Genomic DNA, 23,316 nt, shown 5'->3' with positions numbered 1-23,316 from the left:
CCTTTTGTCGGACAGCACGCCAAATATGCATACCATACCTCAGCTATTTATATGTTAGCTTGAACCAGTGAGCGGCAGTTGTGTGGATGAAAATGCCTTTTTGATGTCAGATGTCAGAGAAAAATGGGCAGACTGGTTAGAGATGATATAAAGGCAACATTACCTCAAATAACCACTCATTACCATCAAGGTATGCAGAAAACCATCTCTGAACGCACAACACATTGAACCCTGAAGCAGATGGGCTACAGCAGCAGAAGACCACACCAGGTGCAGCTACTGTCAGCTAAGAACAGAAAACGGAGGCTACTATATTTCTTCTGCAACATTCACATAGTAGCCCTTACCAAAAAGTAGTATACTTTTAAGTTTATTTTATAAAGTATACTTAAGTAAAGTTCAAGTATATTTTTAAGTATACTTTATGTAGCAAGTATACAAATATTAAGTGTAATTAAGTGTACTGTTTCGGTACTTCTTGGGACTAAATTGGCCCACTTTCTAGTATATAAAAGAACACTTTTAAGTATACTTGAAGTATAACAGTAGCTGTAGGTTTTTATTTTATTTTTTATTTGAATGATGACAAGTTGGAATAAAAACAAGCTGAAATGAAATAGCAGTTACAAAGCTATTTTTAAAATGTAAGGAGTAGAAAGTAAAGATACTTACAGGAAATTACAGGAGTAGAAGTAAAAAGTAAGCTGAAAAATAATTACTCAAGTAAAGTATAGAGACCCCAAATTTCTACTTAAGTAAGGTAACTTATCATTTCTGAGAAGTACATAAAAAGTAAACTAAAAGCATACTTTCCTATTTTTAGTTTAAAAGAAGTATACTAATAGCACACTTGAATGAACTTCTTTTTCGTAAGGGAGGGTCAGAATTTGGCGTAAAGGACATGAAAGCATGGACCCATTCTGCCTTGTCTCAACGGTTCAGGCTGCTGCTGGTGGTGTAATGGTTTGGGGGATATTTTGGGCTCCTTAGTACCAATTGAGCATTGTTTAAATGCCACAGCCTACCTGAGTATTGTAGCTGACCATTGTCCATCCCTTTATGACTACAGTGTACCCATCTTCTGATGGCTACTTCCAGCAGGATAATGCACCATGTCACAAAGCTCAAATCATCTCAGACTGGTTTCTTGAAAATGACAATTAGTTCACTTTCCTCAAACGGCCTCCACAGTCACCAGATCTCAATCCAATAGAGCAGCTTTGAGATGTACTGGAACAGAAGATTCACATCATGGATGTGCAGCCGACAAATCTGCAGTAACTGCTTGACGCTATCATGTCAATATGAACCAAAATCTCTGAGGAATGTTTCCAACACCTTGTTGAATCTGCGCCACAAAGAATTAAAGCAGTTCTGAAGGCAAAGGGGGTTCCAAACTGGTAGTAGCAAGGTATACCTAATAAAGTGACCAGTGAGAGTATATATAGTCTTTAGTGTCACGTGATCCTTTAGCCATTTGTGATTTTTACCTAATTCATACCAATTATCCACCGTGGACAATCATCCAAAAAAATAATAATAATAATTGAATCAGTAGGATATTTACTTTTTTGTATCATATATATATATATATATATATATATATATATATATATATATATATATATATATTTCTATTTGTTGTTAATGCCTTCTCAGATAATGTATTATTACACTTAAATATACTAATCCCCCCTTAATACACTCCTAGATAGATCTGTTGATGTGATATATTTTGAAGTTGTTATTTTTAAGTACATGAACCATGGAGAGAGAGATGAGCAGTAGTTATCTGAAGTGTGTGTCCTTGAAGATTAAAGTTGATTTCAAGATTGGATTAGACATGCTGTAGATGTTTCCCTTCATTCCATGGCATTTTAGCATTCCCATTGTTTTGTTTTCATTGCCAAGTTAAATGTAAGCCGTTAGGCCTGCTTTGCAAAACCTTTGAAATTCTGTAGGGGATCAAATTCAGTTGAGAATTTCATGGAGTTTTTCAGAATCTGTGCAGTTAGTGAATGAAAAGTCTTTGTCCTTCATTCACTCATACAGTGAACATGGACCATGAACCAATTTAGGAGTAACCTTGCTGAAATTGATAATCCCTCTGGTTATGCCCCCTGATAATATCATACAAATAAAAATAAAAATAAAAAAGGTCAAGAGATCATCAGGTGTATTTGTATGTGTGTGTATGTATATCTATCTCTGCAGTGCAGAGTAATGCAAAATTATGTGTGTAACGGGTCACAATTCTGTTTCTTTGCACATTAAGAAGGGCCCAAAACATTGGGGGTCTGACTCTGATGTGCAAGTGAGCCATATATAGAAACAGAAAGCAGTGCCTCCAGTCCAATGGAGAATACAACTGTCCCTTCAAGGAACAGCTTTGGCGTTTCCAGTCTGAGGAGATAACGTCTTCACAGATTGTCATGTAGCAACAATGCCACCTGGTGGCTATATTTGCATTTTGCTTTATGCTCAGAGATATTTGCTGTTTGCCTTATCAACAGTCATTTATAGCACCTGCATTGTTAAAATGAGGAATTTGGAAATCTGGTCTTAGACCAAACAATCAGTTTTTGTTTAGATAGCATTGGGGCATTTTTCTTTTCTTTTTTTCTTCTTTTTATCATCTTGTCAGAATGCCTGCTTGAGATGAGGGCTATTATTGTGTCAGAGTTACTGATGAATTAAAGGGCTTGTATTGTGGTTGTGTTTGTGGGCGAAGGAGGAAACTTGTCGGATGGTTTCAAGTGGCCAGTCAAAAAGAAAACACAAAGAGCAATTCAGAGATAGTCCCCTTCATCACAACAGCTTTAATGTCCCAATGGTACTTTTTGGCTGTGCATTTTGAGATGTTTACACTATTGTTACAGCAATTACATACATTTGTCAGTCGTCAATGCAAAGAGTATCGGTTAAATAACACATAGACAGGCCTAGCCATGCAGACAAACATATTGTTAAGTGAGTCATCAGGCATGCTAATATTAATAACAGGATCTGATCTTGATAACCGGATCCCTATCTTTGCTGCTCCTATTAGTATGCTGTCTGATATAATTAGAGTAAACATAAATCATCAGAGCCAATCGAAAATAACAACACACCAAACCACTTTCACGGTTCATTGGAATGCTGTTGTGAGTTGACACTGAGAGGCTTCAGTTAACACAAGAGAGACTAATCTTCTCTATTACAGAGAGAAGAACTAAAACCAGACAGCTGACCACAGAAAGATAAAGAAAGAGACTGAAAAAAAAAAAATATATATATATATATATATATATATATATATATATATAGAGAGAGAGAGAGAGAGAGAGAGAGAGCAATATATATAAATACACACACACAAACACACACACATACATATAGTATCACCAGTAATATGGCCCACTGAGGTTATATATATATATTGAGAGTAAAACCGGGCCAAGCACCGAACCCTGAAGTATCTCAGTTTTGTCATATGATTTAGACACGCCTTGAAAAAAAAAATCATATTATGTTAATGTTATATATAAATATTACATAAAATTCTACTCTTTAGAGGAGTACTGTCAATAACCATAAGCTCTACTCTTCTACTCAATGGAAATGATCGGACTGTGCAATGGAAACTTCAATGTATCATAAACCCTTTCAAATGTCATACTGAAACAATAAAAAACAATAAAATATTTATCGACCGGCCTCATGGCCCCAAACATAGATTTGTCATTTCACCGAGATGCTACTCCATGTAATAAGAAACCCTCTACTACAACATAGTGGGCTTTCACTATGAACTTTTTTTTAGCTTCTAGCTCAATATACTGTAACACTTAAAATTACAGGATATATATATATATATATTAGGGGTGTAACGGTTCACAAAATTCACGGTTCGGTTCGATACGATACACTGATGTCACGGTTCGGTTCGGTTCGGTTCGGTACGTTTTAGATACAGCAAAATGCAAAAACATCTCAACTTTTCAGAATGCCGCAAGCGCACCGCGGGTCATGTGACAAGAACTAACCAATCAGCTTCATCCTTTCCCATAACAACGTTGAAAACTCAGCCAAGATGAAGGAACAGCTGATCATAGTTGTATATGGATTGCAATTTTGAAATAAATTTAGTAGCAGAGCTACTGCAAGCGATTTTTAGAGCTGCAAATCCATTTATCCTTCGCTGAAATTTCCGCGTCTCATGGAGAGAGCACGTCATTGTTGCTTAGCAAAGACAGACGCCTCATGAGCGCTTCTGCCCAAGCGCTTTGGAAAGGAGGAGAAAGACGCGCTTAGCGTTTTCCATGCGTTTTTAGGCACGATATGTGAACGGACCCTAAGGCGCTCGCTCACTCAGCACGCGCTGAAGGCTCATTGCAAAATGTCTAATGCATTTAACAGACCAGAAATATAAGATCCTAAAATAACCAACAGGTCTGGTGTTTGGGTGCACTTTGGATTCCCTGTAAGCTATAATACTGGTGTCTAAATGCTGCAGGCATAGTTTGTTGCGTGCATGTTTCTCCTTTTTTTCGTCTTTTCCCAGATACTGACACAATAAGGTGATGTCGGCGTAAATGAGTTGACATGTTTCAAGTATTCACGCTGGTGTTTTTTTTTTTTTTTAAAGCAATGAAGCAACCGCGCGAAGCCCTCACTATATAGGATTTTAGAAAGAATGCAGAGCACTAGTGTAGTGTGCAAACTTACCACAGTGTGGATTTCAGAAAGTGTGCAAAGACTTCACGTGCACACTTACCATAACATGGATTTACAAATAATGTTCTAAGGAGGGGCTCTCATGTCACTCTGATCGAGCAGCTCATAGATGGAATCATGCATCTCAAACAATATGTTTGAGAGTCATCTTCTTTTTCTAGTCTGTTAAACGCATTGGCCATTTTGCAACGAGCCTTCAGCGCGTACTGAGTGAGCGAGCGCCTGACTGAGTCATAACATAACATAAACATAAGTTGGTGTTTTTTTCTTCTTCGGGAGTGTCAGGGGCGTTGCCTGTTACGTCGTTTGGGTTATTGGGCTACCTTGTTGAACGCATATCATTATATTTCTCTTTTTTTTTTTCAAATATAATTAATTAGTCCAACGAACCGTTCGGTATGCATAATGCGTACCGCGTACCGAACCGAAAGCGTCGTACCGAACGGTTCAATACGAATACGCGTATCGTTACACCCCTAATATATATATATATTCTGAACAGTTAAACTGAGCACTGTTCTTTAGAAAACCCCCCCAGGTCCTGCAGATTCTTCAGTTTCCCAGCATCTTTGAACCATTTCCAGGAGTGACTGTATGATTTTGAGATCCGTCTTTTCACATCGAGGACAAATGAAGGATTTAAACACAACTATTAAAAAAGGTTGAAAACATTCACTGATGCTCCAGAAGGAAGCACGATGCATTACAAGCCAGGGGGTGAAAACTTTTGAACAGGATAATAATTTTTCTTATTTTGTAGAAATGTATATATATTTTTCCATTTAGTACTGCCCTTCGGAAGCAACAGAAGATACTTGCATGTTTCCTGAAAAAAAAAAAAAAAAATCAAGTAGAATTTACCTTGATCTTCAAATTCAGAAGTTTTTAATAGATGTGTTTGAGTCCCTCAGTTGAACTCAGTGTGAAAAGATGGATCTCAAAATCATACAGTCACTGCTGGAAAGGGTTCAAATATGCAAAATATGCTGGAAAGCTGAAGATTCTGCAGCACATGGAGGATTTTTCTGAAGAACAGTGCTCCGTTTAACTGTTCAGGACAGAAAAGGGACTCATGAACAACCATCACAAAAGAAAAAAAAAACAGTTGTGGATCAATCAGGTAACCACACACAGTATTAAGAGGTTATTTTAATAATTTCAGCAATTTTAAGTCTTCTGGACTATGTCCCACTTTTGCTGTACTTTACTGGGCAAAACTGTATTGTTGATTTTTGATTGTATGCTTTAATGAAAACGAGAACATTTGCCTTAAAAACAAAAACAACCTAAAAATTTACATTCTGTCATCATTTACTATATCAGTTTGGAACAACATGAAAGTGAGTGATTGATAACCATTTCCATTTTTAACTGAACCGTCCCTTTAAATCTTAACATGAAAAACTAAAAATAAAAAATGTTTGGCAGAGAAATTCTTAGTGTTCCAAGACTGTAGGAGACTGTAGGATTTCTCTCTCTTTCTGTCCATCATTTTATTCTTTCTTTCTTTCCAGGACATGGACTCTTTGTGGCACTCCTGAGTATTTGGCTCCAGAAGTGATCCAGAGTAAAGGTCACGGTCGAGCCGTGGACTGGTGGGCTCTGGGTATTCTCATCTTTGAAATGCTTGCAGGGTAAGACAGGACTATGATCACTTCCTGTTAACATTTTACTCCAGCGATTTCAACCGGGAGTCTGTGTAACCCTGGAATTTTGTAGTTTACTTCATGGGCTTCACCGAGATGTATAAAGCACACTTGAATGAATTTATATTTCATATTTTAGCAGTTTAAATGAAAATGCTGATGACCTAATAAGCATTGTATACTGTTATAATGTAATTTAAAAAAAGTTTACTAATAATATTTATCTTTTTTTTTTTTTTTTTTTGGGAGTGACTGGGTTGGTTAAGAGTCTGAAAGCCCCTGATTTACAGTAAATGAACTGAATTTCCATCTTTTAAAAATTCATCACATGTGTATGACTTTCACGTGTTTGTGAAAAAGCGGGGGACTTTGAATCCTGTTTTATGTCAACTGTTTTCCATGTAGAATTTAACTTCCCTTTAGCTGATGGCTACTTGACCAAAGCCAGTCATGTATAAATACATGAAGAAAAATAATTTCATCTATTTTTGTATTGGCGTGTGGTCAGGAAAGATCAGCTATTGTCACAGATACACCACTAGAGGGCAGCAGTGGAATATGAGACACTGAGTGCTGCCAAAGGCCCAAACCTTCATGTGCATGTCTCAAAACAGATGGCCTCTCTAAGTGCTGCTTATTATGATATCCCTATTATGATATTTATCCTTATTTGCCTAGACGTTTATCCCTGCAGCCTATATTTAATGTGCATAAACTAGCACCTTTAATATGCACCAAGATAATCTGCTCACATTTACAGTATCTCAGGGGGCAGATGCATTTCTTAGAATAGATCTTGTTTACAAAAAGCTTACATCCTGATTAAACTTTTGTTACCAAAACATGGGCATAAATGTGTTGTAGTAAAGCATGCAAACTTTGGAAAAATTATACATGATGACACTTTCGGCATAATATCTGTCTTGCACAAGTTATTGGATTCATATTGTCCCATGGACTCCAAATCCGCTGTGAAAATAAACTTCTTCCCACCTGCTTTTCGCTGACTCGAAATCTGCCCTAGAGCTTTAACAGACTCTTGTGCGCAGGAAAAAGTGACCCTCTTCATTCATCCCAGACTTCTGTTGAAGTGTTGGCTTCCGCTTGTGAGTGAGAGAAAATTACCTGGTCCTTTTTTTTTTTTTTTTTTTTTTTTTTTTTTTTAAGAGGCCAACCCACAGACATATGCTCAGTTTGCCCAGACATACAAAAGCTCCCTTCAGTGTTCTCTGGGACTGTGGGTGTGCGCGTGTGTGTATGTGTATGTCAGAGGTCATTTGAGACTCATTTGAGACTCATTTGAGGGAATTGTAGTAAGAGCTGAAATGGCTCCTCCTGTACTGGGCCGTGAAAAGGGTCGCAGATCTCAATGTAGTGCCCGTGTATGTGAGCAATTATTTTGTTTCCGTCTATGTGTAGGTACAAAATGTCAAAACCTTATTTTAGAATTGCACTCAAATGTGCAAAAGGTTCACAAACAAGTAAAAAAAAAAAAAAAGGCTGATGTATTGTAGGTGAGATCAGGTTAGAGGCTTCATGTGTCTGAGAGGTTGCATTTAGGCATACTTGAGTTCAAAAACAGCTGTGTGGAGTATTACAGAATGGAACAGAAAACAAGGGTCTCAAGACAAAGTGTTTCAAAGTGTCTTAAAAATACTACAGTTATAGCAAAAGGTACTGAAAAAGAGCAAGATTAGCGTACATCGATTAGCGTGTGTGAACGGACAGATTGACTGTTTGAAATTTAGGCAGGTAGGATTATTCAAGCATAAAAGAATAAACAACATATTAATATTCAAAAAATATTGTAAAGCAACTTGTAATGTCTATTTAATGATTTACTTGTCTACCACAATAAATTTCTTAGCAAAAATCAATAAATTGATTAATAATTGATTGACTAATATAAATATTTTTGATTAATTAATCAGCAAATTGTGTCATTAATTTGATTTCAACTTACAGTCTTAGTTATAATGCAGTAGTTACTTCAAGAGTTCAAGAGCACACTTTTAAAAGCTTCTTGGTTAATTTTTTTTTTTTTTAAATTATTATTTTTTCCCAGTGTAACCTTGGCAATTCTCTTTTTTTTTTTTTTCTGTCACCAGCCACTGCTTACAGTAACATTATAGAGACTAATATGTATCTTCTGCTTTCTTCCTCCTTCTCTCCATCTCTCTCTTCCTTCACCCACAAGAAGGAGTAGCTGCAAGTTCAGCTCTCCTGGTTTCTCTCTCTGTTTATGGTTTCCACACTCAGTCGGAACTGTCAGTCCATTTTTTAAACCACCTTATTATACTTCTTTCAGAAGGCAGCAGCTAGAGGTCTTTAAAGATGTCATTCCAAACCTGTATGACTTTCTTTCTTCAGTCAAACACTAAAGTAGAAGTTTACTGTCTTTCTTTTGCATGAAATGGAAAAATATGGTGGCCAGGCACTCTCTGGCACCACAGAAATAATAATAATAATGAATATAAATAAATAATAACAGTAATGTATATGACTTAAATATGGCTCATATTTATGAAGAATTCAGGATCCAAGTTTGATCCTTGATTATTCTTAGAAATACATCTAAAAAAAATAATAATAATAATAATTTTATACTTAAGACAGTACCCAGATTTGAAGATTACAATAAGATTTCACTTCTACTGTTAATACAATTTTGGTAGGCTACTATGAGATGGATGGACTAAATGTTGTATAATTCAAATGGGCTACCTGTTATTTTTATGGTATATCATACAAAATATATTTTTAAATGTGATTATTGTTGGTACATTTTACCAGTATTGACCATACTTTCAAATAAATAGGAATAGAAATAATATGCAATATGAAAATTATTTAAGAAAAAAAATTACAGAGAGAGGTACATCTGGAAAAATGGGGGGGGGGGGTTGTCTTATATCCGGGTCAATACGGTAGAACACCCAAAAAAATTAAATTGCAGAAACTTTACTCCCCTCAGGCCATCCAAGATGTAGATGAGCTTGTTTCAGCATCTGAACAGATTTGAAGAAATAATTTAGAGAGAGAGAGAGAGAGAGAAAAAAACATTTACATCACTTGTTCACCATTAGATCTTCTGCAGTGTCTGGGTGCCATCAGAATGAGAGTCCAAACAGCTGATAAAAATGTTACAATAATCCATGAGTAGTCCACAGTCCATCAATTAACATCCTGTAAAGTGAAAGTTGCATGTTTGTAAGAAACAAACATTACTGTAGTAACTCTAAAATAAGAGGCCTCTATCCATAATACAGCTTTCTCTGGAGAAAAAGTAATCTTGTCTGAATCAGGAGAGAAATATGCACATGTAGAATAAGCACCAAGTAGAAGTGAAAACACTCCATACCACTGTAGAAACAACATTTAGAGGTCTTAATGACTCCTCCTCCAGTAGTACAGACCCGGGTTATACATCTGTGAAAATCACACCTTTAAGTGACGCTAAACACAGAAAAAAAGCAATCTGTTATTTATTAAGTCTGTATTAAGTTTGCACTCATGTTAAGTCGAATATTTGCTCTTTTATGCCATCTGATTTAAGTTTGATTTTTGATGGCTTAAGTCACAATTGTGTTTGTCTGCATCTGTAGCTTCCAGATCTGGTCTAAATTCTGTGTATTCGTTTTTGGCATTTCAGCAGAACTTTATTGAAATCAGCTAAACTGTCAATAAGACGGAGTACACTAGTATATATCGTTACGATTTTTGCTGCTCCATGTCATTTTGACACATTAATTGGTTGTTATTTATACATTTTTCCTCTCTATCTAAGGTATCCACCGTTTTTTGATGATAATCCCTTTGGCATCTACCAGAAGATCCTGGCCGGAAAGCTGGAGTTTCCACGGCATCTGGATTTCTATGTAAAGTGAGTTTGATAAAGAAAACGCATCTGAATGACAAATGCTATATTTATAGCATACATAAAACACAAAGTCTAGTGAAATCATGTCAGCATCAATATTGTTTGATCTCAGGCTTAAATTTACGTGTGTGGGGGGAAAGTCTTTTATTTGAAAATTGAAATAAATCGGAAAAAAAAAAATATTAAGGTTTTATTTTTAGATTTATAGAAACAATACAACTATAAAGCTTCAAAATATTAAGTTAATAATATCATTTAAATAAAATTAATAATTTATATCATCCCTCCTGCAAAAAAAAAAAAAAAAAAACATATAAATATATATATATATATTAAAGCCGCAGTCAGTAATATATATATTTTTGTTCAATCAATTTTTGAGCAAGCACATAACCAGCAAGTGTAAAAAACTGTCTCCTAATTTCAGCCCGATTCACATTGATAAGCTTGTAATAATGTTTTATAATTTAAGTTGTACTGGTAGGTCATTGGGGGTAATACGAGTGTTGCGCTGTGTCATTAGGTCACGTCTGTACACATAAAGAAGCAGTCCCGGCCAGCAGGCTATAAACCGTGAGTGGATGCTGCAGCTGGTGGTTCAAGTATAGCCTTTTCTTACAGCGGCTGGAATAATTAAACTTGGCATTTTCAAACCAGTTCTGAGGAACAATAAATAGCTTTTTAAGGTTAAAAGAGCAATTTATTTTGATGACATATGAATGGTATGACAATTAAAGATTGGACTCTACATTTACCAGTAAAAAATCTACATTTAATAAAATCTACAGATAACTCCAATACTAAATACACAGTCACACAATGTCGATGTTGTTAACATTGATAATTTGAGAACAAAGTGTGATAATGATAATTTGCATGGTTTGACATGAGCTAAGTGATCGTTAGATTTAAATCACTATTTTTTTTTCAGTTGTCTGGACAAAACTGGCACACATTACTTACTTGTTCAGTTCATTTGGACATACTTCCAAAGCATAGAATGATTTTACTGAAGAGAAATCCATGTATCTCTTCTGTACTGATTCTACCATAAATGTATTATTTTACAAATGTAGACAGACATTCACACCTGAAAAACAGGTCAATTATTTCACTCTGAGAATATCGGTTTGGCTCATCGGCAGAAATATTCATATTGGCCGATACCGATGATGGTCATTTTAAGCTTTTATCGGCCGATACCGATGTTGTGCCAATATTATCGTGCATCCCTAATAGAATCTGTAATTCTGCAGTACAGTGAGTATCCACACTAATGCAATGACAGCCTACACATACTCCTTGAAACATTAGATTCATCCGAAGCATAATAGGATAATTATCATTATTATTATCCGACACTCTGGCACTTCTGACTCACAGCCTGTAAGTACATTTTTAGATTTAAAAATTTGCCATTGACTATTCAAATGCAAGTTTTAAGCAGTGTAACGTAGCGCTTGTTGTTTGTTGTTTCTCCGATCACAAATTCAGGAATGGTTTTATGTTTAGGCAGCATGATACGCAGCAACAATGCGTAAAAAGTCACTGTAAGTCATTATAATCAGTAACTTTGTCCCCACTGGCTTCAACAAATGCCTTGTTTGTAATGGGTTTATTGGTTTTGTCTCATCATGCCGGGAGATGCGTTTCAGCTAAGCTTTGCGTTTCAGGAAGGTGGGGCATAGAAGTACAACAATAATGTACATTGTAAAATACATGTGTAAAATAATGTGTTTTTTTGAGCCGCATAAACATTGCATTACACCATATACCAAAAAAATAATGCTCTTTATAGCAACGTCATAGGACCCCTTTAAACAACGTGGCACAAGATGTGAAAATGACAACTGCATGGGGCTGAAACTAGCAAAAAACACTTGTGTTAATCGGGCCTAATAGGGCCCAAAGATATATATATAGAGAAGTATATGCCTCTGAATATACTTTTTTAATTATTTTGCAACAAGAGCATCTTAATACAGTAAAATCATTTGGTAATTTGGTACTCTATATGTTATTTATTTTATTTTCAGTAATAACAGGGTGAACCCCTGCTGTCTCTCTTACCAGAAAGTGGGTCTTTGACATGGAAACGCAGTTACATTTGCACACAGTTAAAAACTCGTGTCCTCTAATGAACTCATCTAAACACGTCAACTAAGCTCACTGACGGCTGCAGGAGTGGAGGCATCCTCAGAATTACAGAGAGGCGGGTGTCTATTTAATCTACACAATTACTCATGATGCTTTTGAACTAAAGGAGCTCAGGATTCAGCAAACGGCCCACTATCCCGTCTTGATGTTAAAAAAAGTAATCCTTTAATTCACGCCTCTCAGTAATACAGAACAGTATCCTCTCTTAGTTGCAACATCTAAGGAGTCACTGCAGCTGTACAAACACAAAATGATATCATAGCTGCTTTTCCTAATTAGACTTGTACACTAGGGTCTAAATTGGTGTTCACTGCTTCAAATAGACTGCACTCCAGAGACAAAGACAGCTTGAGGAAGCTCTTGGAAATAGAGACAGACAAGTCACCTCAGGCAAAGCTTTTCAAAGTGTTTCCTTTCGACTGGCATGTTTACTCTAGTTACAATTGTGAAAGTAGCCAAAACTACAACTTATGTCAGCAGGGATTTAACAAGCTTGATAAGATTATAATGTCCTGAAGTCAAACACACATGAGTATTGGAGAATGAATAACATCTGCAAGGGAGGCGAGAATGAGTAAGGTCATCTGTATCATGATCGTTCCAAGCACCTCTCATGTTACAGTAGGTTAAGTGAGAACATCAACAGCACAGCAGTTAACATGCTAATGCATTCGTGTTCGCAGCTTGAAGTCTGTTGGGTCATAGATACAGATTGATTTTAAACTAATACATAAGGTTTACTTGAAAAGCTTAATGCAGGTAGATTTTCATGTGTGTACAAATTATGTTTTTTAAGTTAATAATTTGTCAACATTTACTAATATAGAAATTCTATCTGTTGGTATAAACAGTTGTAATAGTTGTGTAGTTGTTAAACAACCATTTTAAAAACCATTATGATTATAACAGGCATATTATCACAGATTAATACATATTGTAACTTTAGTTCATATGTTTTCTTTAGTTACTGTTAGTTTATGCATTAAGCAAAGGTAACTAGTGGGACCTAATCATAAAATGTTTCTGTGTGTGTGTGTGTGTGTGTTTGTTTGTATGGTATTTGATTCTAGAAATACACTCACTGGCAACTTTATTAGGTACACCTTGCCTGTACTAGTAGTAGGGCCATTTGAGTAAAGTGAACTAATTGTCATTTTCAAGAAACCAGTCTGAGATGATTTCACCTTTGTGACATGGTGCATTATCCTGCTGGAAGTAGCCATCAGAAGATGGGTACACTGTAGTCATAAAGGGATGGACAATGGTCAGCTACAATACTCAGGTAGGCTGTGGCATTTAAACAATGCTCAATTGGTACAAAGGGCCCCAAAATATCCCCCAAACCATTACACCACCAGCAGCAGCCTGAACCGTTGAGACAAGCCAGAATGGATCCATGCTTTCATGTTCTTTACGCCAAATTCTGACCCCACCATCTTCAAGACTCATCAGACCAGGCAACATTTTTCCAATTTCAAATATTCTATTGTCCAATGTTGGTGAGCCTGTGCAAATTGTAGCCTCCTTTTCCTGTTCTTAGCTGATAGTAGCTGCACCTGGTGTGGTCTTCTGCTGCAGTAGCCCCCCATCTGCTTCAGGGTTCAGGGTTGTGCATTAAGAGATGGTATTCTGCATACCTTGATGGTAACGAGTGGTTATTTTGAGTTACTGTTGCCTTTCTAACATCTCTGCCCATTCTCCTCTGACCTCTGAAATCAATAAGGCATTTTCATCCACACAACTGCCGCTCACTGGATATTTTCTTTTTTCGAACCATTCTCTCTAAACACTAGAGATGGTTGTGCGTGAAAATCCCAGTAGATCAGTAGTTTTTGAAATACTCAGACCAGCCCGTCCGGCACCAACAACCATTCCACATTCAAAAACATCCCCTTTCTTCCCCATAATTATGCCCAGTTTGGACTTCAGCAAGTCATCTTCACCACATCTGGATGCCTAAATTCATTGAGTTGCTGCCATGTGATTGGCTGATTAGCAGTTTGTGTTACCAAGCAATTGAAAAGGTGTACCTAATAAAGTGGCTGGTTAGTGTATATTTCCACATATTTTTTTTCTAGCACAAAATTAAATGGATGATATTATTCTAGTGAAGATTTATCCTTTTTCCCTTTTAAGGTTACTTCATGAAAAGATGTATAGCACACTATACTTTACTTTTTCGAAATTATTCATGTATTAACTGTATATGCACTCTTTTACTTTTACGTATTCAAACAATATGCTTATAGAGCATTTCAGATAGTGTACATTTGTAAAGATGTGATGCCTAAATTCACTTGTAGCGTATATTTTTAATATCAGCCATTTATTGATGATTAATCATAACATTACAATAGTTATTTATTTATGTGAATAAGCCAGAATTACAGTATTGGTGCATCCCTACTCTTAGTATCTGCCTTCACGAAATTAAGCATCTTAATTGTCTTGTTTATTAAATTAATTTAAAGTTATAGTCTAAATCAGATGTTTTTGTTTATCTAGGGACCTAATCAAGAAGTTTCTGGTGATTGATCGGGCAAGAAGGCTTGGAAACATAAAGGTAAGCAGGTATTTTATGTGGTTCTTGTTCGCTGAGCAAAGTCATTCAGCAGGAATCAGCATCTGGCATATTTCCTTTGAGAACGTTGCATTGATATTATGCTTTTTGTCCATATGGACTCTTTATAGTCATCTCAAATTCAAGGCCAAGTTGAAAATCTATGAATCATTTAACGCAATAAGCCAGTTCGCATCTTAATAAAGCTGCACATGGCAAATAATAAGACCCTGATTGAGTCCTGCAAGATTTTTCTCTGAAAGGCCACAGTTGGCCACATATGTTTCCAGTTATCATAAGAAAGCTTCCTATCTGCCTAAAGGGGATGAGATGAAGCTCTGGAGAAACTCCCTGGACATTCAGAGAGAGATTCTGACACCGGGCAACCCTCCCACTATACCTCCTTCCAACCCCCATCAGACGCGGCGGATAATGGGGAAAGTACTATAGATAGTGTCCTTATACGAAATGTTTCTGCATCTCTAGCTATAGTAATTCAAACACTTATGGTAATAAGGAAATGATGATGAGGTGGCAGTAGTGCGCCAGTCTCGTCATGTGTAATGTGATGCACATTGTGTCGGTGATGTCATGGGAAGTTTGTGAATAGCTGTATCTGAGCGTAATTTTCCCGTTAATGCTGTTATTAAAATTCTCCACACGTGAGGAATGAGCTCTGCTGAAATATACATCCTCTCTGTTTGTTAGTGTTTTTGTTGTTGTTGTTTTTGTTGTTGTTGTTGTTGTTTTTTCTTCAAATATCCTTTTTGTCATTAAAGCAGATTCAGAGTAAGAGATAGAGAAGGAAAACTCGAAAAGGCACTTTTGGTGGACTTCCCAGGCTAGATGTTTCAGTTAATTTAGCACTTTTGTTCTTTTGCTTTTTCTCCTCTGACTAAATGCAAAGAGTTTAAGACCCGGCAGCCCAGTCACAGCTGTGTTTGCACTGTTTCCACAGCAAAGCCAGGTCCTGCTGGCAGCGGCCATTCACAAGTGCAGATATCTGTTATTCCACTTGAGTGAATGTGTGTCTGTCATGGTCCCAGAGCAATGCATGGCCCGAATTCTGAGGTTTCTAGAAGACTTCAGAAGGTTAGCATTGTTGCCCCACTTTTCTTGTCCCTCTCTAAGAAACTAAAAAGACAGTACAGAAAAGACTTTGGGGTCAAATGAGAAGTGTCATAAAAAGTTAAGTCTAAAAGCATTGATAGACTTTTTGGGATGTCACTGTATGCTTGCAGTTTTAACTGTGGTGGTCTCAAAGTGTAAGACATTATTCTACTCTTAATGTTTATTTAGTTACAGTAACCTAATCATAATCTTGTCTATTATGTTTGTCTTCTTCCAGAATGGAGCTGATGATGTGAAGAAGCACAGATGGTTTAAGTCAGTAGACTGGGATTCTGTGCCTTGTAGAAAACTCAAGGTAAAAGCACCACAGCTCTGTCGTATAGAGCTTTACAATATGTCCTGTTATTAAAGATATACACCACTATTCATTTCTGAAACATTTCCTAGTCATTACTGACCACATAACAGAGCCAATGTCTCATTAAAAAGTGGTTCTCTTTTACTTTATTTAATGTTAGAATTATATAGCCAGAATATTTCCCATGGTTTACTGGACATATTGCAGTGTTCCAGAAATACTTAGTAGTGCTTAGTGGAAAGTGTACATGGTCATTCAGTTTGGGGTCAGTCAATTAAAAACCTAGTTATACTCTAGCATTGTGAAATAATATTATATAATAACTGTTTGTCGTATTAAAATATTAATTTAATATGATAAAATATTAAAGGGGTCATGTGATGCTTTTTTAAAGATCAATATTTGGTGTAACAGAATATGTTGACATGTTTTACTGTTCAAATACTATATATTATTGTAGGTCCTTTATGCCCCGTCTCTCTCAAATGTGTCGTTTTCTACAAAGTCCCTCCTTCCGACAAGCGCAGTCTGCTCTGATTGGCCAACTGACCCAGTCCATTGTGATTGGCCGAACACTGCAAGCACTCGTCAGAAATGTAAATCCCCTTTCCATAATCACAAGCTTCATCTTTCAAAATAAATGTAAAGACAGTTAATAACGTCCTTAGTTTTACCATTAGTTCAAGTCCAGAAGGGGAACAGAGTCACGTGACAGACACAGCTTGTATGTGTTTGCAATACACAAGCTACAGACGGTTTAGTCAGCTGACTCCACTGTGGGACCCTCTCTCTCTCTTTCTCTCTCTCTCTCTCACACACACACACACATATGCTTAAAACTCTGCATTTGTACATTCAATAGCAAATACTTTAACTAATAACAAAACATACTTCCAGTAGCTGATTCAGAAGCACCAGATTGTCATTGCAAAGTCAGAATAACCTCCTTTCCCAGGTTCACGAAACAGTTGTCCATAAAATGTGATGCTGTTCTGTTGTAAGTAATCTTAAAGATTCCTAAACGCATCTACTTTCAGATGGCCAAATTTCACCTAGAAACACACAGCATCTCCATGACATGGCTGCTTCAACGCTAACTGCGGTTACTGAAACCATGCCTTCTTTCTTTGCGTTAACATTTGCCGGCATTATGCAAATATTTCCACATAGTGATGTAGACATGTGGGGGTGTGTTTGAATGAGCCGTTTTGGGGAGGGGGGGGGTGACAGAGTCTTCACTTTGCTAGATAATATCTCTTTTGGATTTGGCTTTGCAACTTTACAGATCTTCTTCATGCACCAAGAGCATGTTACACTCCAAAGAGAAAGGCAAAATTGCATCATATGACCCCTTTAATTTAATTGCTTAATTTATTCCTGTGATGGCAAAGCTGAATTTTCAGCAGTCATTACTACAGTCTTTAGTTTCACATGAAACTTCTGAAATCATTCTAATATGCTAATTTAGTATTAGCATAAATGTTGAGGGGAAAAAAACAGGAATACATTTGAAAACTTCAATAAACTTATACAAAAATTTAAAAAATAAATCTAAGTTCTTTAAAGTGTATGTAAAGCCTCTTTAATAACTTTCTGTCATTGCTGTGACAGCCACCCATAGTTCCCAAGGTGTCTCATGAGGGGGACACGTCTAACTTTGACACCTATCCAGAGGATGAGTGGAAGAAGGACACACCAGTGGCAGCTAAGGATTTGGAAATTTTCAAGAACTTCTGAAAGGATCTTCTTTTGAATGAATAAAAAGACAGAACTGATGACAGATAATGATTAGATAATGAGCTGAAGTTTTAGCCTAACCATTCAGGAGCCATTAAAAGGTAAAAGCTGTATTATTATTATAGGCATGTCTTGCCTGCTTGTCCTTGAGTCCTGCACACTTGAGAAAGAGAAACAGACTTTTCTTCTGGTCATCATTGTTGTCATCATAATCATGGTCAAATGTTCACCAAGGAAACAGTTCATCACTTCAACGTATTGGAAGATGAGCAACTTGATTCAACACCCTAGGAGTCTCTTATATTATGCAAAATGATTATATATATATTATTTTATATAAGCAATATCTGTTCAAGATTCTGTTCAAGGTTCTTTTTGCTGGATCAACACAATGTCCTTTCTTTTGCCTAAACATCTACTGTATGGTCGTAGGTTTTGTTTTGACTTTATACCTTAATGTTTTTTTTTTTTTTTTTTTTTTTTTTTGCTGAATTAGAGCTCTAAGCCTGACAAATTTTCTTTCTAGTTATCCAAACTTGCTATGTTGATCCTTTCCTCCCACATGGTATTGCTATACTGTATAACATTTTGTAACATTAGGCCTGTTTCACACTGCTGCGACAAATGTGCTTTTATACTGGAAGCATTTCTCCTGCATAACAAACCCACCAGTCTATACAAAAAATAAATACATACTCAAAATAAATAAATGCAAAGAATTGTAAAATAGTCATTAATATTTGAGACTACAAAAATGTATAGTCTGAAATGTCATATACATGTCATTGTAGATTGATCCAAAAAAGTCATTAATCTACAGAACCCAAACTCCAAACTATAGTGATAAACCGTTACTTGGATTCATTCATATTAACTAAACAGAAAGTGCTGCTTGTGTGTGTGTGTGTGTGTGTGTGTGTGTGTGTGTGTGTGTGTGTGTGCGTGTGTGTGTATTCCAGATAGCAGGTGAATCGTTCCCTCCCATATTTGAATGGAATACTGTAACATGTTGATATTGTATGCAAGCCCATTTCTGCCACAAGAAAAAAAAATGCTTTGGTATATCAATTACTACAAACCCAATTCCCAAAAAGTTGGGACACTGTACAAATTGTGGATAAAAACAGAATGCAATGATGAAGTTTCAAATTTCAATATTTTATTCAGAATACAACATCGGTGACATATCAAATGTTTAAACTGAGAAAATGTATCATTTTAAGGGGAAAATAAATTTCATGGCATCACACTTCTCAAAAAAGTTGGGACAAGGCCATGTTTACCACTGTGTTTCATCCCCTCTTCTTTTTATAACAGTCTGCAATTGTCTGGGGACTGAGGAGACAAGTTGCTCAAGTTTAGGAATAGGAATGTTGTCCCATTCTTGTCTAATACAGGCTTCTAGTTGCTCACCTGTCTTAGGTCTTCTTTATCGCATCTTCCTCTTTATGATGCGGCAAATGTTTTCTATGGGAGAAAGACCTGTTTTATGTCGAAATGTTTTATTTCAGAACTATATCTTCTGTATTTATTTTAAATTATCCTAATAATTTGACTTTTTATATCATAATATTGTTTACCAACGCATTTTTTTTTTTTTTTTAATGTAGTGGAAATGGGCTTTGATAGATAATGGCACCAAAATGAATGCATATAGGATTTGCCTGCAGTGTGAAACAGAATGTGTTTTTTTGTTCTATTGAGCTGCTTTTCATTCTTTTCTAATTTTTTTTCTGTGTAAATGTGCACTATATACATGTTTGAGCATTGCACTGCATCTCAATTATTTATTTTTGTTTATGAGCACCACATTTTAAAGGTAGGTTAAATAAGTACAAATTGAACCCTGCCTTCTTTCCCATTCATCAGTGTTGCGACTCTGCAATTATGAATTATTGTGCAGCATCTCAAGTGCAAAAGCACGGTTTGTGTGAACAGCCCCAAGAATCCAAAGAGCTATTGAACACATTCCTGTCAGGATGTCAGACTAAGAATACTAGATGAAGTAGAGCTACAGTAGCACTTACCTTATCAAACATGACTTCACAAACCTGTAGGAAACTAATAAATGAGCATTAATGCTTGTATTATGAGATGCCTGTTCAAATACTTTGGCTGTTGTGCTTAATGATGTTCTATATGTGTTTAATTATTGGTTGAGCGCATAAATGATTTCCTAGCCAGGTGTTTTCTAAAGTTGCCTTGTATAGATATGGGGGCGAATTTAGCAAACACAGTTTACATTGCTTTGGAATGCTACTTAATATATGTTTAAAAGCCTTGCATAATTGGAAGAGAGCTAACTATGGTGTGAAATGCTTAAGAAATGTAGCTTATGTGCGTATGTTCAAAACAACTCTTCTGTTTCTGGACTACCATAGTTTGTCTTAACTGCTTTTGTCTGAAGCAGTAGTCTATCATTGTAAAGTCTACTGAATATCATTTATTTGATATCATCTCTTGAAATGACTGTTTTTAAACTGCAAATGCAGTTTTATAGTAAGGAAACGAACATGCAGATTTCACATGGACTGTTACCATCTTGTTGTTTGTTTTTGTTTTGTTTTGTTTCCTATGTGAATCATTTTTGTTGTATTCTCAATTGTTTGTGTGTTCTTTTTTTACACTTGTATGAGGGGAAAAAAGGTATTTTATATTGTTTGGAACAGCAATAACTGAAATGAAGTTCTATGAACAGAAAGATTTACATAGGATTTTATACTGGTTTTTAATCACTTTTCTTTCTTTTCTTTTTTAAGTTTATTGGTGCTATAATTTTACTGCCTTCTGAACATTTATCGTGTATTTTAGATGGTACAAGTGCAATGTTACCTGCAACCAAGGTGTTATAAATACATGAGAAAATCTGCAAATTCTATGTCCATGAAAATAAACTGAACTTTTCATGTGGGCAAAACTGCTTGACTAATTATACTCCTCATGCTTGTTATATCTTTTCAGTGTACTCTGACCAAAGTCTTATTGAGATAAGTTGGATTCAGACTGAAGGCACCAAGCCATTCACACCAGCCTTAAAAACCTTTTAAACTACAATCTTAGTGGAAATTATTAGACCATTTACTGTAAGAGTCTGTTGCCACAGTTTCATATGCTAGTATTTCCCTCAGTTGGTCCCTTCATAGTTTGTTTTCCTTAAGTTTTAACCTCTTGAACTCTGGCCACGCCCTAGGACCCACCGGTGGGTCCGCGGGGAGGTCATCATACTATTTTTAAAAAATCTATAAACTGTGAAGCACAAAACTAGTCATATATGGTATTTTTTGAAAGCGTAGAACCTCTGCTTTCTTGCAAGTCCCATGGTATTTGCATTAATTTTACATAAAAGAAAATAATAAGGTATAAATTCGTTCTTCCACAACCACCCCCCCTTGAGAAAATCAGATGAATAATGTTCATATTTCATATTTATAGCACACAAACTCACCAAACATGGACAAGTCACACATCAAATGAAAGCTCTCACTCTCAGGAATGTCACTGTGTACTTTATTTCACCGATCTTATACATTACAGTGACATAACAAATAATAATTTTCAAAAGAATCACGAAAACTGAAATTACTTATATGAACAAGCAAACGTATGCGTCATATTTCTGCGCTGATAACTACATCTGTGCTCACATACTAGCCTAAAATCCTATATCAGCTTTTACATTAGGTTGTTTTCTTCAAAATGAGAGCATTCTCGTGTGTCTGTGAGCATGCATGGCTAAACGGCACTATAATATGTCTCAGATGCGCAGATCAAAACATGCAATGCAGCGTAAAACATGACCAGTATTTGTATTGACTCTCTTTGATTCCTTTCGACTTGCAATGACGTCATCACGCAGTGCGTCCTATGTCATGAAAGCTGACAGCCTCCCCTCTCCATAGACACATCGATCAAGCTTCTAGACCATTCAGAGCCCGAGTTGTTCCTTTCCAAAGTTGAGGAGGTGGGACTAAAGAAAACGCCGCAAACGGGCGCAGATGATTATTGATGAGTTGATCGGAAGTTGGTTTGTGATTTTGGATAGCGTTTTAGCGAATTATTGCGTGCTTTTATTACTGTTAGAGTTATATGTCTCTGAAAAATGACTTCAAGAAAGTTTTTTGTTGGTGTGGAGGCGGCTTTGGAGGAGTTTGATCGGATGTCCGACACTGAAACTTGCAGCGAGGCTAGCTAGCTTTGACTCGGTCAGAGAAGCTGCTTACAAACTGGGAGAAGACCCTGATTTTGAGTAAGTATACGTTGTTTGTATCAAGCATTTGTAAGTTGCATGCTAATATTATTATTGCATTAATTTATTCATCGATTGCATTCATAAGTATATTGCCTTGTGCAGTTTATGTCTTTCTTGTATACGCGAATTGCATTCATCGGTTGCCTTCGTTAGTTGCATGCTAATTTGTTTTTGCATGAATTTATTTATCAATATTATATATACGTGTACTGCCTTGTGCATTTTTATATCTTATGCATATGTGAATTGCATTCATGTGTTCGTTACATATTTGAATTACACACACGCAACGAACACATGAATGCAATTCACATATACATAAGATATGCAAGGGTTGTTCTCATTTATTTATACATACTCATGGATTTGTGTATGTGTAATCAAATTATTTTCCTCTTTCTGTTACTTGCATATCTGGATTATTTTTGTGTATGTCATTTTAGCATGTATTTTGGGATTGCAGTGTAAATTTATACATTGTTGTTTTGTTTTGCAGTTGTAGCATCCAGTGGTGAAGAAAGGGAGCCAGCAAGTCAGGATACTTATCTTGTGTGTGTGTGTGTGTGTGTGTGTGTGTAAAATAAAATGCAAGAACAGAACTTTGCCTTATTTTGCTTATTATATGACATGAGTTTTTTTAGGAAACTTGGAGACATAAGACATTCTGTCTCTTCAGGTAAAGCTACAGAGCTTGGAGACTCCAACGCCTCCTTTTGGTTAAATCTAAATAACTTTTGCTTAGAAGATGTTATCAACAAAATTATTTTTTTATCTTTTTACTGGCACCTAGTGGAATCAAAAGAAACTTTCTGCAGGGAAATAGACCTAACAGGTCCTAAATAACAGACTCCTAAATAAAAACTTACTTTAAAAAAATAATACAAATCTGACTTTGTTTCCGTGTTTATCACAATATAGTAAAAATACAAAAGACAAAAT

At 36.1% G+C, this 23,316-nt stretch overlaps 1 protein-coding gene and 1 long non-coding RNA gene across 4 annotated transcripts in view; both read left to right on the top strand.

The window, feature by feature from the left end:
• The window catches only part of LOC113111242 (cAMP-dependent protein kinase catalytic subunit PRKX-like), a 41,575-nt gene extending 21,922 nt beyond the window's left edge, over window positions 1–19,653 (top strand). Inside the window, exons 4-10 of one of the 3 annotated variants that reach the window (XR_003293306.1) lie at window positions 6,234–6,353; window positions 10,153–10,248; window positions 14,908–14,965; window positions 15,285–15,816; window positions 15,921–16,054; window positions 16,311–16,388; window positions 18,003–18,053. Coding sequence is in view for 1 of the 3 variants with exons in the window: in XM_026275878.1 (XP_026131663.1) it covers window positions 6,234–6,353; window positions 10,153–10,248; window positions 14,908–14,965; window positions 16,311–16,388; window positions 18,003–18,128 (478 nt within the window). In the remaining 2 variants the exon portion in view is untranslated. Of the gene's footprint in view, window positions 1–6,233; window positions 6,354–10,152; window positions 10,249–14,907; window positions 14,966–15,284; window positions 16,055–16,310; window positions 16,389–18,002 lie in introns of all 3 variants that reach the window. The other 2 variants (XR_003293294.1, XM_026275878.1) reach the window with 2 other exon arrangements.
• Window positions 19,654–21,739: 2,086 nt separating this feature from the next.
• Window positions 21,740–22,976, top strand: LOC113111205 (uncharacterized). The gene is made up of 2 exons (XR_003293289.1): window positions 21,740–22,374; window positions 22,874–22,976. It is a non-coding gene; the product is annotated as an uncharacterized LOC113111205 (long non-coding RNA).
• Window positions 22,977–23,316: the final 340 nt, after the last annotated feature.

Source organism: Carassius auratus, chromosome 1, assembly GCF_003368295.1.
Source record: "Carassius auratus strain Wakin chromosome 1, ASM336829v1, whole genome shotgun sequence".
Lineage (NCBI taxonomy): Eukaryota > Metazoa > Chordata > Actinopteri > Cypriniformes > Cyprinidae > Carassius > Carassius auratus.
This window is presented reverse-complemented; position numbering and strand designations above follow the sequence as displayed.